Source organism: Drosophila willistoni (assembly GCF_018902025.1).
Source record: "Drosophila willistoni isolate 14030-0811.24 chromosome XL unlocalized genomic scaffold, UCI_dwil_1.1 Seg142, whole genome shotgun sequence".
NCBI classification, from domain to species: Eukaryota; Metazoa; Arthropoda; class Insecta; order Diptera; family Drosophilidae; genus Drosophila; species Drosophila willistoni.
In genome coordinates this window covers 5,953,118-5,971,206 of record NW_025814053.1, presented here as the reverse complement: position 1 = coordinate 5,971,206, position 18,089 = coordinate 5,953,118, and the positions used below count along the sequence as shown (strand labels likewise).

At 33.0% G+C, this 18,089-nt stretch overlaps 2 protein-coding genes and 1 long non-coding RNA gene across 4 annotated transcripts; 1 reads left to right on the top strand and 2 right to left on the bottom strand.

The window, feature by feature from the left end:
* The first annotated feature begins 665 nt into the window (after positions 1-665).
* On the top strand, positions 666-12,544 carry LOC111518885. Of its 2 annotated transcripts, XM_023176999.2 has the most exons (3): positions 666-1,684; positions 3,489-4,376; positions 11,957-12,544. In XM_023176999.2, exons 1-3 carry the CDS (start codon positions 1,050-1,052, stop codon positions 12,459-12,461), a joined length of 2,028 nt encoding a protein of 675 aa, XP_023032767.1. In that variant the 5' UTR covers positions 666-1,049; the 3' UTR covers positions 12,462-12,544. The 2 variants fall into 2 exon arrangements, with proteins under 2 accessions (XP_023032767.1, XP_023032768.2); XM_023177000.2 differs by lacking the exons at positions 666-1,684; positions 3,489-4,376 and adding an exon at positions 8,156-9,284 and having other exon boundaries at positions 11,084-12,544.
* Positions 12,545-14,023: 1,479 nt separating this feature from the next.
* Positions 14,024-14,804, bottom strand: LOC26529906. The gene is made up of 4 exons (XR_001450547.3): positions 14,775-14,804; positions 14,639-14,712; positions 14,359-14,577; positions 14,024-14,285 (listed from the first exon to the last, which is right to left on the bottom strand). It is a non-coding gene; the product is annotated as an uncharacterized LOC26529906 (long non-coding RNA).
* Positions 14,805-16,045: 1,241 nt separating this feature from the next.
* On the bottom strand, positions 16,046-17,769 carry LOC6644542. The gene is made up of 5 exons (XM_002067498.4): positions 17,575-17,769; positions 17,204-17,510; positions 17,056-17,132; positions 16,580-16,994; positions 16,046-16,524 (listed from the first exon to the last, which is right to left on the bottom strand). The coding sequence occupies exons 1-5, from the start codon at positions 17,739-17,741 to the stop codon at positions 16,324-16,326; spliced, it is 1,167 nt and encodes a 388-aa protein (XP_002067534.2). The 5' UTR covers positions 17,742-17,769; the 3' UTR covers positions 16,046-16,323.
* Between the last annotated feature and the right edge of the window lie 320 nt (positions 17,770-18,089).

Genomic DNA, 18,089 nt, shown 5'->3' with positions numbered 1-18,089 from the left:
CCGGCACTGACTCTCACTTTCATTCTCTGAGAGACAATGAAAGAAGACGACAGTTGGGAAAATTGTTTCTCTAATTGGATCATTTGTCGTATACGTTATTTGCATCACGCATACGATAAGTGCTCTAAAATAGTTTTCCAATTTCTAATTTTAATTCCATTCCATTCCATTTTTCATTCATAATTTAGTTTTGTATTTACTCTTTGGTTTGATTTAGCCTTTTTTGTTTTTTTGCTCATCACTTCTAGACGCCATGTGGGTGAGGGCTTTTCACTTTCAAGAACTGAACTCAAAGTTGAATGCGCGTTTGAATACGACAGTTCGGAAACGCGCAACAAAAGCTCAGAGAGCATATATTATTTAAATTTTTTTTTGTTATTGTTATTATCAAGTTCTGCTCTGCTCGTTTATAAGACGACAAATACATAAATATATATGTATATACACATACATATACATATAATTCGGGCGCGATAAAAGAAACAAAAAACAAAAAAATTGAATTGTTTTTTTTGTTTGAAAACTATAAAACGGCAATGGCATTTTATAAATTTATTAGACAACATTTGATATTGATTCTGACATTTATACTATATATTCTAATCAATTGTATTAATTCAACTGATGCTAAAATTTACTTTACACCGAATGAAAACAAAATACGACAAGGTTCGAATTTAACTTTAATTTGCACTGATCAAGAAGAGAAGGATGTCGAGTTCTTGCAAATCGGATTGAGAGCGGAAAAACATAGAAATGGAAGAATAGAAGTCATCGAAAAGCACAATTCTTCGTCTATAATAGCGAAAAATATCGATACAAATACTTTAAATGGACAGTACACATATGACTGTCTATTTCGTGAAGTGTCTCAAGTACATCAAATCATAACTGTTTATCGTAAATTGAAAGTAAGCAACTTTGACTGTTTCATTACGACTGCTTATGAGTCTCCAATCAAATGTGAGATAACCCTGCCTTACAATTTAAGTCTAGAAACATATACATATAGACTGCAACGGGATGAACCGTTTCCGGATGAATTTCCTATGGATTGTGTATATGGAAACACAACAATATCATGCCACTTTGGACCTGTAAAACAAGCAGGTCATAATTCAAACATCGAATTTGACTATAGATTCACATTATACATGGAAGACCCACTAAACACAACGAAAATGAGCTTTAACATTTCCAAAGAGGCAATGGTGATTCTTCCGGCGGCCCAAGTAGAATCAATTAAACCGGGTCCAAATGAGATTTGTTTCGATGTTCGAGGCGATTATTTCAATGATATCTACGGTGATTGGCCTGTCGTATGGCATTTTAATGTAAAAAGTGAATCGTGTGAAACTGTCAATTTCATAGAAAAGAATTGTAATCCTCTCGGGATTTTGTATCCGAGGATCAATACTTTCAAGTGTTGTCTGGGCCAACTTCAAGGATATCGAAAATATAAAATTAATTTTAGTCGAAAATTTAAAGACTCTTCGTTTAGCCATTGGGCTAATACAACTATCTCCAATCAAACCACATGCGATATACCTTCCAAACCGCCAGATATGAAGGGCAATTGGTTTGAATATGATGGCAATACATTGAGGCTCTATTGGGTCCATCTGCACGAAGATCAACAAAATTGTAACAATGTAACATACGAAATCACAGTGGATGATAAAAGGTGCCTATTATTGATATCTATCTATATATATATTTTTTTTTTTCAATTTTCGCCAAAATCAATAGCTTAATCTAGGCTTGTCCGTCCGTATAAACACCTACATCTTGAAGACTATAAGAGCTAGAGTTATTAATTTTACTAAGTAGCCTTGTGTAGTAGACAGGATGATTAAGTTTATTTTAAGTTTCAAACCAAGTTGGCCGTTGACTTATATATCCATTTGGTCTCAAAAATTCAAATTCATGAGGGGTAGGTCTAACTTACTTTGATTCATTTGATTTTTAATACCCTACAACATAGTCACATATGTGCCCATATATATTTCTTATCGCTTGTTTGGACGTCCGCCTAAAAATGATTGAATTCTAGGAAGTGCCAAAAATTTTTTGTTGTTTATGCCTCTACGAGCACATAAACAGCATATATGAATTAACAATCTCCTTTTGTGAGATTATAAATTGGATTTGGAAAAGAAAGGGCTAACAAAAGTATTAAAAGTAACAAAAGTAGTAAAAGTAACAAGACCATTTGAAATTCGTTATGATTAAAGTAAGCTTTCTTTCTATAGCTTTTTTGTTCGTTTCAGTGGTCTTTAAACCATTTTTGTATTCATATATTCATAGCTACTGTATGTTATTATTGATCTTAAAATTCATAAAAAATTACAAAAAATCATATATTCACAGGTTATTCCAGTTATCAGTTTCACTTGCAATCCATAACAATTTGTCTTTTATCTTCAATGAAATATTGTGTTTGTATTTGTAGAATTGATATATGTATGTATATATACATGCAATTTGTTCGGAACTAAAGTGTTTATTTATAATAAATTTAATAAATAAATGAATTGCTCCCACAGTAAGAAAAATATATAAATTCAATTCTATGCAATCTTATAAAAAAAAAAAGAATATCCAGAGACCCAAGCTGATTGCGTTTATGGTGAAGTTTGTATACTCTTCTTGTGATTCGACTACTATGAGAAAAGAGACAATTGGGGTTGGGGATGAAAGGTTAAAGCTTTAAATGTGTAAAAGCAGATATACCCCCTTAAAGTATGATATAGAAAGTCAAAGAATGGTTCTCGTTCTCTTATGCCTAAGAGTGCCTCAAGGCACATATCAATACTTTATACTGACCCTTTCTTAAATCATTTAGGAAATTATTTTTTGTTAAGAAGTTTCATTTGTTTATTCCCAACTAAAATAAATTTACATAATTAGTTTTCATTGTTTGTTACATTTTATGACAATGGATTAAAAACTCACGAGCATTAGAGGGTTAAACAATTTGACAAGTGCTTACATAACATTTCAAAAAGTTCTTTATGAAATGTATATTGCATACTTTAGGGGTTAAATTTGTACGATTTTGTATAGCCTACTTAAGTTTTCTGTTTATAGGGCTAACAAATATGTGATTCCTTACCGTTCATATGAGTGAAATGACATTGAATAAGGAATATCTCTCGCTTACCTGCTGTAGAGTATATATAAGACGGTGTGATGTTTATCTTTCAATAGAATAGAACTACAACTAAAACTAAAATGTATTTTAGTATGCCTTTATGCTTTTGTACATATGTTGTATAACATAGATACATATATATAGATACATTCTTGATCAGCATGAGTTGCTGACCTCATAGCCACTTAAAAAATAGAAAACCAAACCAAAAAGTCAGAAATTCTTTGTTTTGAAATGAATAATTTAATGCGGATTTTTGATAATAATTTCATATCTTTCAAGAACATTGCTAAAAATGTTTTCGTTTTTTTTTTTTTTTAATATTTATTTGCAGCATTAAAGCAGATTATATTGATCAACATTCGGCCTATATAATGGATTGGCAAGAGAATCGGAGTCACAACATCAAAGTCAGGAGTAAAAATATTATGGGACTCTCGGTGAATGGGAGCATGGTGTCAGTGCCCAAGCTATCGGATGAATCTATGAGGGAACAACTTAAAGTCGTATATAATAAGTCATCTCATATAGCAACGTGGACATTCAATGATCAACGGCTGAACTCAACGGATTTGAAAGGCTTCACCATTTTATGGTGTCATCTGGGTATTGACAATGCCAGATGCGAGGCAACCAAACGTATTGAGTCTATTGAGGTTGGTCGCACGGAATATAGTTATAACTTTAGGCCATCGGAGGGTCCGCGCGGAATCACTGTCGGCGTTTTGGCAAATTTCGAAAATCCAGCAAAAAGTGGTGGATTGTATTGGGATAAAAAACCACCCGAGCTGCCGAGTAAACCATTTTCGATTATTCCCTATCTAATGGCAAGTGCCCTTTCACTGACATTTGCCAGCTCAGGCTATTATGCATATAACAAATTGAAGAAACGGGCCCAAATCAGCGTCGATATACAACAAGACTTGGAAACTCCAGTAGCCGAATGGTTAAGGGCTAACTGCGACAATCAATCAAATGGAACATTAAACATTCTAAGCAGTTTATGTCGGGTGATATGGCTGAAAACATTTGCCAACTTGAGAATTAGAGAAGCGTTTACAGGGAACAATAGGGAAAATGAAGAATTGATAGCCAGCGATAAGCCAATTGCAGTAGTAAAGAATAAAGCGACGGATGCTCTTGAGATGAAGGCGAATCCAGTCTCAGATCCAAATAATCAAAGTGGAGGGGCAGTTTGTGAGACGACTCCCGATTCTAATAGTTTTCATGATCATGATGATCCACCAAACAATTCAAGTCCACTGCCTGTTCCTTGTATGTTGGTAGATTCGAATAATTATGTTGACAATCGAAGTGGAATGCAAGGTCTGGGTGCATATCATCAAAGTGGTCTCCCAGTTCAGCATGCAAACAATTCAAGTGGAGTGATAGTTTGTGAGATGAATCCTGATTCTAATAATTCTGGTGACCCATCAAATAATCCAAGTCCAGCGCCAGTTCCTGGGATAATGGTAACTTCGAATAATTATGTTGACAATCGAAGTGGAATGCTAGATCCGAGTGCAAATAATCGAAATGGAGTGCCAGTTCGTAATGTTAACCCACCAAATAATCAAAATGGAATGCCAGTTCGTAATGTTAACCCACCAAATAATCAAAATGGAGTGCCAGTTCGTAATGTTAACCCACCAAATAGTCAAAGTGGATTAGTAGCTGGTTTTAGTGGTTATGTTGACCCGTCAACCCTTTCTACTGGGAGAAGTTGAATCCATTTTGGGCGCTATTATTAACTAAATCGCATATTGTTTAATTTAAGTTTACAATAAATGTGAAAATGTTTTTATTTCAATTATTCGATTAGTTTTGCCTATCGTTTGACTATCGCAACAATGTCATCACTAGCAACGATTGATATTTGCCTTGAAAAACATGGATGATACATATGTACATACATACATATGTATGTACATACATATGTACTTTTAAGCAAATATTAGAAGATTATACATATACATAGAAAAAGATGTCCTTGAGGCGCTTGGCGATAGTCTCAGTTGGAAATCAACGAATTTTCTATGAATTCGTTCCTGGAAGTGATTATTTATGAATTTTAGGTATTTTATACAAGCAGCTGATCTGGGTCATTCACAAAATTCTGCGAATTTAGAGGCCTGAGATAACCTAATCATATATATGTATGAACATATATTTGTATGTATATATGTACATATGTACATACATATGTACATCGTCATTTTATAGACACATGCGACTTGAACCATTGAGAGGGAGAGAGAAGCAGCGAGGAACAAGAGATTGAGCACATACACATGTACATATATATATATATGTATGTATGTAAGTATGTATGTATGTATACATGTAAATAAATGATTAATCACATTTAAAAAGAATAAAAATTTCTTTTTTTGCTCTCGTTAATTAAATAAATATATATATATATAATAATAATAATAAAACATTATTTTAAATCAAAAAATAAGAAATTTCAAGTTTTTTCTTTATTCTCAGCTCAATTTGAATAGGTAAATAATCAAATTAAGACTATAAACTTGTCAATATCATAAACTGGTAGGATTCGGTCAATTTTTGATACAATAATTATGCAAAAGATAATGTATTTGATTTGAATTTAAGGGCATATACATAAGTTGATTTGAGGTCAAGATCTTCTGAAGAAGATTACTTTAAAAGCAGATACAGTTGGACCCCGATTATCCGGGACATCACTGGAAATCGAAAAACCCGGTAAATCGAGAGCAAAATTTTCACGTATTTCGTACTTGAAATTACATATCTTTAAGTCCCAAACACTGACCATAAAAATATATAATATGTACATACATACACGAGTGTTTCTCATTGATTGCTAACTATAACGGGAAAGCGTTTTATTATTTTAGAAACAAATTTTCGAAATTATCAAATCACGGATAATAGAGGTAATCACGGTTAACAGTTACAATGCATAATAGGGGTGTTCGGTTAATGAAAGCCCGGATAATCGGGGTCCAACTGTATAACCTTTGTTGTTTTCTATATAATGCTATATTGCATTGCATATGATAAGGCGTAATGGTTATACTAATTTCCTAACCTTTTTTCGCTTCATTTAATTGTAATTCCCAACTAGTTTTAGCGTTGAAGATATGCTTTATGTGTTTTTCACTTCATTTAATTGTAATTCCCAACAAGTTTTAGCGTTGAAGATATGCTTAATGTGTTTACTTGTTGTTTTTTTTTTTCGAAATGAGTCAGTTCACTCATTTTGTTCACTTGCTCACCAGTTCAGTTGTTCAGCATAACAAATGAGTATAATTAGATTAAAAGAATTCTAGATTCGCAAGGTTTTTGAGCATTTTGTAGGAAATATTTGCCAAAAATCAACCAAATTTACAGTTTTCACTGTAGTTTCAAAGTAGAAAATTAAAATGGAAGTGTGAATCAGCCCTCAGTTATCTGTTTTCTTTGTTATTTATGTTGTCATGCCTTTAATTCATGAACAATGTTTATTGACGAATAAGAATCTGATCTTTTGCCCCTCGATTCGGGCTGCTTCAGATCTGTAAAGCTAAAATGGAGTAGACTTTTTGACTTTATTGTTTGTCAATGTCAGCCAAGTTGAAGCCAATGTACCTTTTTTTTACACGGTATCCTCAAATTTCTGTTAGTTTTCTTATAACCTATAATACCACTTTTTTCAGGGCTAAAACTAATGAGAATGTATAAGTGAAAAAACTTTGTTTTCTTTATATTCATCATAAAATATGTATAAAAACCATTTTTGTCTGTTTGAAAATGAATACAAAGCATTTCATTGCAATTGCGTTAAAATTTCAAAAGTATTTTAAATGTGCTATGTTCTTTAAAAATCGATTAACGATAACTCAAAACAGCTGTGATAAAGAGAGGACTCCAGTGTAGCCATTTTCGTTTCTTTCCCTCACCGATTAATAAGAAAACGGCGGCAATTTTGGCTAAATTAAATACAAGCGATCGTTACACTTGGAAAACTTTTTTACTTACAACAGGGCCGGATTAGTAAATTTTGTTACATTGTTCATTCATTTACCCAAAATACCAAAAAATAAAAAAATGTATTTTATTTAGGTAAATCGGTGAACATTATTTATAGGATAACAGACAAAAAATCCAAATAAAAAAATTATAAACAACTCTTTTAACTTTGCCAAACCATTACAAAACCATTTTCGAAAGTGATAATTTTGTATTTAATGCTTTTAGATTCACAATTAAATGAAATTTTTTAGTCATGTTGAAAAGTTTGTACTTAGAATTTCTTCAATTTGTTCAAAAATCGACTCTAAATCATTATAAAATATGCTAAATATGCAATTTAAGTGAGTTATAACTTTATGAATTCGTTTAGATTTTATTAAAAAGAAAGTCTGACAAAATAACAGCGAATTTTTTTCCTATTCAACCCTCCACTCGCTCAATCCGGCACTGACTCTCACTTTCATTCTCTGAGAGACAATGAAAGAAGACGACAGTTGGGAAAATTGTTTCTCTAATTGGATCACTTGTCGTATACGTTATTTGCATCACGCATACGATAAGTGCTCTTAAATAGTTTTCCAATTTCTAATTTTAATTCCATTCCATTCCATTTTTCATTCATAATTTAGTTTTGTATTTACTCTTTGGTTTGATTTAGCCTTTTTTGTTTTTTTGCTCATCACTTCTAGACGCCATGTGGGTGAGGGCTTTTCACTTTCAAGAACTGAACTCAAAGTTGAATGCGCGTTTGAATACGACAGTTCGGAAACGCGCAACAAAAGCTCAGAGAGCATATATTATTTAAATTTTTTTTTGTTATTGTTATTATCAAGTTCTGCTCTGCTCGTTTATAAGACGACAAATACATAAATATATATGTATATACACATACATATACATATAATTCGGGCGCGATAAAAGAAACAAAAAACAAAAAAAATTGGATTTTTTTTTTTTTGTTTGAAAACTATAAAACGGCAATGGCATTTTATAAATTTATTAGACAACATTTGATATTGATTCTGACATTTATACTATATATTCTAATCAATTGTATTAATTCAACTGATGCTAAAATTTACTTTACACCGAATGCAAACAAAATACGACAAGGTTCGAATTTAACTTTAATTTGCACTGATCAAGAAGAGAAGGATGTCGAGTTCTTGGAAATCGGATTGAGAGCGGAAAGAAATAGAAATGGAAGAATAGAAGTCATCGAAAAGCACAATTCTTCGTCTATAATAGCGAAAAATATCGATACAAATACTTTAAATGGACAGTACATATATGACTGTCTATTTCGTAAAGTGTCTCAAGTACATCAAATCATAACTGTTTATCGTAAATTGAAAGTAAGCAACTTTGACTGTTTCATTACGACTGCTTATGAGTCTCCAATCAAATGTGAAATAACCCTGCCTTACACTTTAAACCGAGAAACATATACATATAGACTGCAACGGGATGAACCGTTTCCGGATGAATTTCCTATGGATTGTGTATATGGAAACACAACAATATCATGCCACTTTGGACCTGTAAAACAAGCAGGTCATAATTTAAACATCGAATTTGACTATAGATTCACATTATACATGAAGGACCCACTGAGCACAACGCAAATGAGCTTTAACATTTCCAAAGAGGCAATGGTGATTCTTCCGGCGGCCCAAGTAGAATCAGTTACACCGGGTCCAAATGAGATTTGTTTCGATGTTCAAGGCGATTATTTCAATGATATCTACTGGGATTGGCCTGTCGTATGGCATTTTAATGTAAAAAGTGAATCGTGTGAAACTGTCAATTTCATAGAAAAGAATTGTAATCCTCTCGGGATTTTGTATCCGAGGATCAATACTTTCAAGTGTTGTCTGGGCCAACTTCAAGGATATCGAAAATATAAAATTAATTTTAGTCGAAAATTTAAAGACTCTTCGTTTAGCCATTGGGCTAATACAACTATCTCCAATCAAACCACATGCGATATACCTTCCAAACCGCCAGATATGAAGGGCAATTGGTTTGAATATGATGGCAATACATTGAGGCTCTATTGGGTCCATCTGCACGAAGATCAACAAAATTGTAACAATGTAACATACGAAATCACAGTGGATGATAAAAGGTGCCTATTATTGATATCTATCTATATATATATTTTTTTTTTCAATTTTCGCCAAAATCAATAGCTTAATCTAGGCTTGTCCGTCCGTATAAACACCTACATCTTGAAGACTATAAGAGCTAGAGTTATTAATTTTACTAAGTAGCCTTGTGTAGTAGACAGGATGATTAAGTTTATTTTAAGTTTCAAACCAAGTTGGCCGTTGACTTATATATCCATTTGGTCTCAAAAATTCAAATTCATGAGGGGTAGGTCTAACTTACTTTGATTCATTTGATTTTTAATACCCTACAACATAGTCACATATGTGCCCATATATATTTCTTATCGCTTGTTTGGACGTCCGCCTAAAAATGATTGAATTCTAGGAAGTGCCAAAAATTTTTTGTTGTTTATGCCTCTACGAGCACATAAACAGCATATATGAATTAACAATCTCCTTTTGTGAGATTATAAATTGGATTTGGAAAAGAAAGGGCTAACAAAAGTATTAAAAGTAACAAAAGTAGTAAAAGTAACAAGACCATTTGAAATTCGTTATGATTAAAGTAAGCTTTCTTTCTATAGCTTTTTGTTCGTTTCAGTGGTCTTTAAACCATTTTTGTATTCATATATTCATAGCTACTGTATGTTATTATTGATCTTAAAATTCATAAAAAATTACAAAAAATCATATATTCACAGGTTATTCCAGTTATCAGTTTCACTTGCAATCCATAACAATTTGTCTTTTATCTTCAATGAAATATTGTGTTTGTATTTGTAGAATTGATATATGTATGTATATATACATGCAATTTGTTCGGAACTAAAGTGTTTATTTATAATAAATTTAATAAATAAATGAATTGCTCCCACAGTAAGAAAAGTATATAAATTCAATTCTATGCAATCTTATAAAAAAAAAAAGAATATCCAGAGACCCAAGCTGATTGCGTTTATGGTGAAGTTTGTATACTCTTCTTGTGATTCGACTACTATGAGAAAAGAGACAATTGGGGTTGGGGATGAAAGGTTAAAGCTTTAAATGTGTAAAAGCAGATATACCCCCTTAAAGTATGATATAGAAAGTCAAAGAATGGTTCTCGTTCTCTTATGCCTAAGAGTGCCTCAAGGCACATATCAATACTTTATACTGACCCTTTCTTAAATCATTTAGGAAATTATTTTTTGTTAAGAAGTTTCATTTGTTTATTCCCAACTAAAATAAATTTACATAATTAGTTTTCATTGTTTGTTACATTTTATGACAATGGATTAAAAACTCACGAGCATTAGAGGGTTAAACAATTTGACAAGTGCTTACATAACATTTCAAAAAGTTCTTTATGAAATGTCTATTGCATACTTTAGGGGTTAAATTTGTACGATTTTGTATAGCCTACTTAAGTTTTCTGTTTATAGGGCTAACAAATATGTGATTCCTTACCGTTCATATGAGTGAAATGACATTGAATAAGGAATATCTCTCGCTTACCTGCTGTAGAGTATATATAAGACGGTGTGATGTTTATCTTTCAATAGAATAGAACTACAACTAAAACTAAAATGTATTTTAGTATGCCTTTATGCTTTTGTACATATGTTGTATAACATAGATACATATATATAGATACATTCTTGATCAGCATGAGTTGCTGACCTCATAGCCACTTAAAAAATAGAAAACCAAACCAAAAAGTCAGAAATTCTTTGTTTTGAAATGAATAATTTAATGCGGATTTTTGATAATAATTTCATATCTTTCAAGAACATTGCTAAAAATGTTTTCGTTTTTTTTTTTTAATATTTATTTGCAGCATTAAAGCAGATTATATTGATCAACATTCGGCCTATATAATGGATTGGCAAGAGAATCGGAGTCACAACATCAAAGTCAGGAGTAAAAATATTATGGGACTCTCGGTGAATGGGAGCATGGTGTCAGTGCCCAAGCTATCGGATGAATCTATGAGGGGACAACTTAAAGTCGTATATAATAAGTCATCTCATATAGCAACGTGGACATTCAATGATCAACGGCTGAACTCAACGGATTTGAAAGGCTTCACCATTTTATGGTGTCATCTGGGTATTGACAATGCCAGATGCGAGGCAACCAAACGTATTGAGTCTATTGAGGTTGGTCGCACGGAATATAGTTATAACTTTTGGCCATCGGAGGGTCCGCGCGGAATCACTGTCGGCGTTTTGGCAAATTTCGAAAATCCAGCAAAAAGTGGTGGATTGTATTGGGATACAAAACCACCCGAGACGCCGAGTAAACCATTTTCGATTATTCCCTATCTAATGGCAAGTGCCCTATCACTGACATTTGCCAGCTCAGGCTATTATGCATATAACAAATTGAAGAAGCGGGCCCAAATCAGCGTCGATATACAACAAGACTTGGAAACTCCAGTAGCCGAATGGTTAAGGGCTAACTGCGACAATCAATCAAATGGAACATTAAACATTCTAAGCAGTTTATGTCGGGTGATATGGCTGAAAACATTTGCCAACTTGAGAATTAGAGAAGCGTTTACAGGGAACAATAGGGAAAATGAAGAATTGATAGCCAGCGTTAAGCCAATTGCAGTAGTAAAGAATGAAACGACGGATGCTCTTGAGATGAAGGCGAATCCAGTCTCAGATCCAAATAATCAAAGTGAGACGACTCCCGATTCTAATAGTTTTCATGATCATGATGATCCACCAAACAATTCAAGTCCACTGCCTGTTCCTTGTATGTTGGTAGATTCGAATAATTATGTTGACAATCGAAGTGGAATGCAAGGTCTGGGTGCATATCATCAAAGTGGTCTCCCAGTTCAGCATGCAAACAATTCAAGTGGAGTGATAGTTTGTGAGATGAATCCTGATTCTAATAATTCTGGTGACCCATCAAATAATCCAAGTCCAGCGCCAGTTCCTGGGATAATGGTAACTTCGAATAATTATGTTGACAATCGAAGTGGAATGCTAGATCCGAGTGCAAATAATCGAAATGGAGTGCCAGTTCGTAATGTTTACCCACCAAATAATCAAAATGGAGTGCCAGTTCGTAATGTTAACCCACCAAATAGTCAAAGTGGAGTGCCAGTTCGTAATGTTAACCCACCAAATAGTCAAAGTGGATTAGTAGCTGGTTTTAGTGGTTATGTTGACCCGTCAACCCTTTCTACTGGGAGAAGTTGAATCCATTTTGGGCGCTATTATTAACTAAATCGCATATTGTTTAATTTAAGTTTACAATAAATGTGAAAATGTTTTTATTTCAATTATTCGATTAGTTTTGCCTATCGTTTGACTATCGCAACAATGTCATCACTAGCAACGATTGACATTTGCCTTGAAAAACATGGATGATACATACATATGTACATACATACATATGTATGTACATACATACATATGTACTTTTAAGCAAATATTAGAAGATTATACATATACATAGAAAAAGATGTCCTTGATGCGCTTGGCGATAGTCTCAGTTGGAAATCAACGAATTTTCCATGAACTCGTCCCTGGAAGTGATTATTTATGAATTTTAGTTATTTTATACAAGCAGCTGATCTGGGTCATTCACAAAATTCTGCGAATTTAGAGGCCTGAGATAACCTAATCATATATATGTATGAACATATATTTGTATGTATATATGTACATATGTACATACATATGTACATCGTCATTTTATAGACACATGCGACTTGAACCATTGAGAGGGAGAGAGAAGCAGCGAGGAACAAGAGATTGAGCACATACACATGTACATATATATATATATGTATGTATGTAAGTATGTATGTATGTATACATGTAAATAAATGATTAATCACATTTAAAAAGAATAAAAATTTGTTTTTTTGCTCTCGTTAATTGATAAGGTACATACATATGTACATATATACATATGTATGTACATATGTACATACAGATATAAGTCAGATGGCTGCTGTATAATTGCATTTACAGAAAATCAATAAGATTGTAATACACACATATGTATGTATGTATGTACGTATGTATATATGTATGTATGTATATACATCTAGGGGTCAGTTGACGGCATTTGTTTACGACTTTTATAACCAGCATCTATGTATGTATGTATGTACATATATTGTGTGAAAATGAATCTATCAACGGGTAATTTAATTGGATAGAGTAACTGTAGTTGTCTTAGGCCCTCAAACAGGCACCTAAACAGAAGGCGAAACAAAAAGGAACAATCAGGATGATTTAATTCTCAACAAGGACCACTAAAAACCATTTATCCCTAGGGACAGCCATCTCCAAAGAACATTTGAGGTAAAAAATAGTGAGCAATCGAAGTTTTAATAGCTTTTTGGACTAAAAACTAAAGCAATAAAATTGCACTGTCATGCCAAGTCAAAAGATTTTATAAATCACTTTCTAATCATATTCAGCATTTCTAGCGAAATTGAGAGGACAGTACAATCTTTACATCTTTCTTAATAGTTTCGTAAGAATTATTTAATAAAATAAATAAACTAAATTAGTACCAAGTCTACGTTCTATTTGTGTCGCCTGATGGCTTGGAAAAAAACATTTCATCTTTTACTAATCATCTACTTAATCTTTATGCTTCTGACTAACCGCAAACCTCACTCAACAAATGTTCTTGTCGTATTCTCAGGGCACAACCTCAGATCAAAATCATTGAGGCAGAGAATTTATTAAGTTGTTTGTTTTAGGCGCTCTGAAAAATAATATTTAAAAGCCCAAAGGCCAACTTAGATGATAGCATTTCCATATTTTATTCCATTATAATTATGAATATGGGATTATGTATGACTAAGTATGAAACATGTAACATTTTGTTTGTTAATTGTACGCAAAGACTGATAAGATTGATGCAAACGCCATCACGATTCGGTTCCGTTTACATCAGTGAAAAGTAAGATGCTCCCCTAAACAGCATTGAATATATAGATGGGCGTGTATCCCGTTTACATATATATATATATATATACATTTATATAGAGTATCTGCACCCTGTAAAGAAAATGAAAGAAAAAGAAAATGGATGAGAAAATGTGTCTTAAGTACATTTGGTCATTTTACTTACTTCAGTTGTCCATTATAAAGCTATTTCCTTATTATAGACCATTAAGTTGGATCTGTAATTTCTCTCATGATCATTAAGTTTGTGTAAATCCGTCGAAATGTGTGGGTGGGTGTGTTATACGGGCTGTGTTTTCTCTTTAAGTTGGGGGGGAGGGAGTGGTATATTTGAAGTGTGACCCGAACTTGGGTAGAGATTTTGTGCAAGTCATCTTATATGTATCTGCATTAAACAATTATAACTTCTCTTGATATAGACTGCAAGGATATATATTCATACTTACATTTGTTGTATATGCCGTTCATTTTGTGTACATTTTTGTGCCTTTTATTAATTATTCACTACGAACCATATTATCTGCATTAAACAATTGTAACTTTTATTATATGTACACTGACTGTAGGGATATCCTTACTTACACATTTTGTATATATGTTCGTGTCCTTTTTTTTTATTTTTTATTTTTTTTCACTGCGAATTTTGTTTCATTTTAAGGAAATCTAAATGTTGCTTGCTCGAGTTGTGAAAGCAAAGTGAACAAATCTAAATCACATTTTCCTTTTATAGGCAAATGATGACAGTCAAATTGGCAGAGCCTACTTGAATTCCTTATAAAAGTGTAACCATATGGCATTTAACCAAGAATGCCAACAATTTTTGGCCTATTTTTCCCAGCTTCTAGTATTTTTTTTGGCTAAAAAAACTTCAACTTAGTCATACAGCTAACAAGGCCTAGTAAGGTGAGTTTTTTTTAACATATATTCTTATAAATGAAATCTCAATTTATATATATTATCTTTCTCAATTTATGAATAAAAATGCATAATTTCAATGCAACTAAATGGGTTTTTTGAATAAATACTTCAATTGATTGATTTCATTTATTCATCGATCAATCGTGATTGATAATTGAGCATCTTAGCTTAATAATCGATAAATGGTTCTTGTTTGTTGCCATCACTAGCTACAGTATTGCGTTTGTTTACAAGAATTCTAAGTAAAATTTATGAAATAAAAATGACTTAGGTAGAATTGTTTATGTGTTTTTGACTATTTGCTTTATAATTTCAGTGGTCTTCCTGGGTATTTTGTTGACAGTTTATGTGTTAAAAACCAAAACACAGGGTGGTCCAAAGCTTATGACAACATTGACAACTGACTACTGTAATCCAAAAGTAAGTCCAGCCGGTCAATGTAAAAAACCTTAAAAAGTATGTACATATATTTGTATGTATTTAAAACTGGCAGAAAGATCAATCACGAATCAATCACGCCGATCTAAACATAACATAAAGCTGCCAAATTACAATCCCAGGCAGTGGAGGATCGTGCGCTCGATTTTTTGGGGGTGGGGGGTTAATCGAAATCAAAAATTCGTTGGACGACGTAATATTTCTTAACCATACTCTGATTTTCTATCCGACTAGTAGTTTTTGGGGGCGAAATTTCCCCTTCTTCACCGCCCCCGTAAGTCCGCTGCTGATTCCAGGATATATAGCTTCAGGCCCTCCTGCATAACGTATACGCAGAGTGTGCCAGGTGGACTAACTTTACTTCTTAAACTCAATGAACTTGCTTTTAACATTCCATCTTGTAACTTATGTTTTCTGTTTCCATTTTGTCCTGGTAATTCAATAATATGTAAATGTATGTATCTCCCTCTTTATTGTAATTGAATTAAGTAAATGTATAGCATTAAAATGTGTATTTTATTATTTAAACAACACAAAGTAATATTAGAAAGCAAAAGGAAAAGAATAGTGCAATAGATTTTGGTTACATAAACGCGTTGGCATTTTTATAGTATGCGTTTTGTGGTATTGATATTGATTAAAAGAAAAAGAAAAGTAAATAACCACTAATATTTTGACAATCCCCTTCGATGAGGTCAAAATGCTTATGTGGAAACCTATAAAAAATTAGTAGTTGTTTGCTTTTTTTCTGTTCGTATTTGTGTCGTAGGCTTGGCTAGTTTGTTTCGACACTCTCCCCACTATCCTCAAGAATTGCCATTGGGAAATTATCCAATTGGTTGACAATCTCATCGACTTGACAGCACTGTACTAGACCAAATGCAGCATACTGACGCAAATTCAGAAACATGGTGTCCTTAAGCCAAGACACTTTGTTGCATTTGTCGGTGCAGAATTTGGTCATCTCATCTGTAATCTGAAAATAATCGATTGCAATAGATGGGTCTAATCGGTAATAGATAATCACTTACGAATGGAGTGTTATGGCCGATAATGACAATGTCATTCGTTGTGTCATTTGTGGGGAGTATTTCGGTTACATGGGCCCAGATTAACTTTGGTACTGATATTTTTACAGTGTTATCGCCAACAATCGATAATGTACGATTCAGACATTGATTTGCAAATTTTGGCAACTGCAATTCACCCGATACGCCTAAACGGACATCAAATTTATGGCCAGTTTTGGTGGCCTCATTTAGGGCATTGAGCCATTTGTACCAGTTGCCAGTGCGCAAGTTACGTAACCAAACAATGCTTAACATATCCTCGTATTCAGTGAATTGGTTAGTTAAGGGCTTATCTTGGATTAGGTTGGCATATTCATAGGCATTATAACCAAATACTTCCCTGTACATGACATTGAAATTATCAATAGCTATTGGACTGAAATTAGATTAATATAAGTATATTATAATAGTTTCAAATTTCTATCTGATTTACTTACCTAACTGGCTGGAAAATTTCGTTTGTATAGGCGACATTAATATCGAGTCCCAATGTATTTAATTGGCCAATTTGGTGCTGCAAATAGATAGATGGCATAGATAATTAGTTTACAGGATTTTTTTTATATAATAGATATATCTGCATACATTTTGAATTATTTTCTGATTTCCCAAATATGCTGTGTATGCAATATACTTTAACCTCAATTCAACTATGTCATAGCAAAGCGCTAAAGATTTAGATGAGCCCAAATTATTAAAATTTTGGCCCATCACATAAGTCATCGATTGTTCGCAATTTGCTAATTTCTTGCGACTTTCAAACATTTCAGATTTCTTGCCGTCCACACAAGAAATTGTACGGTATGGTTCATCATTTTTATTCCTAAAATAATCATCACATCGCAAGCTTAGCATGGAATCTGGTATAACAACTTCGCGTCTATTGTAATCTCTGCAAAATAAAATATATGCGTTTAGAAAAACTATAAAAGATCTGTATACTTTGTGATACATACTCCACAGCTTTAAATCCATTGGGACAGTACAACTTAAGATTCTGACCCTCTCCACGGTTAATTACTCCAAAACTTTCTGCCATAAAGTGGTAGGAACCGAATTCATTCAGAATATATGGTGTTGGATTTAGCATTTCAATTTGGCATTCAGCTTTGGATGAATCCATTAAGAGGAATACCACAGCTAAAATTATTAGGGCACGCATTGTCACTAAGTGTTGCTCAATTTTTTCACATAAACTGTTTTTCAATGCAACGCTTTCGGCCTTTATATAGGATCCAGAAATAGTGATGATTCAGCATGTGTGTCAATCGCATGTAATCGAGTTCGTAGGTTAACACTAATCAGAAAGATTAGATGCCTTTTGCCAATGCATCGATGGAATCTAAACACGGCCTGAGTTTCTCAAAGTGCGAGAGTGGCCTAATGAATCTAATGAAAGAAAATTTACCAAGTAATTAAGTCATCGATAAATCAATATGAAACATTGCAATTAGTTTAGGATAGTGAGATA

What these genes read in the sequence shown, in the direction of transcription:
- LOC111518885 (XM_023176999.2), top strand. Translation starts at nt 1,050, where the DNA reads ATGGATTGTGTATATGGAAACACAACAATATCATGCCACTTTGGACCT. An exon ending in ATCACAGTGGATGATAAAAG is followed by an intron (nt 1,685 to 3,488) that starts GTGCCTATTATT and finishes ATTTATTTGCAG; the next exon opens with CATTAAAGCAGATTATATTG. An exon ending in ACGACTCCCGATTCTAATAG is followed by an intron (nt 4,377 to 11,956) that starts TTTTCATGATCA and finishes CGATTCTAATAG; the next exon opens with TTTTCATGATCATGATGATC.
- LOC6644542 (XM_002067498.4), bottom strand. Translation starts at nt 17,741, where the DNA reads ATGGATTCATCCAAAGCTGAATGCCAAATTGAAATGCTAAATCCAACA. An exon ending in AATGGATTTAAAGCTGTGGA is followed by an intron (nt 17,511 to 17,574) that starts GTATGTATCACA and finishes TTTATTTTGCAG; the next exon opens with AGATTACAATAGACGCGAAG. An exon ending in ATCAGAAAATAATTCAAAAT is followed by an intron (nt 17,133 to 17,203) that starts GTATGCAGATAT and finishes ATCTATTTGCAG; the next exon opens with CACCAAATTGGCCAATTAAA.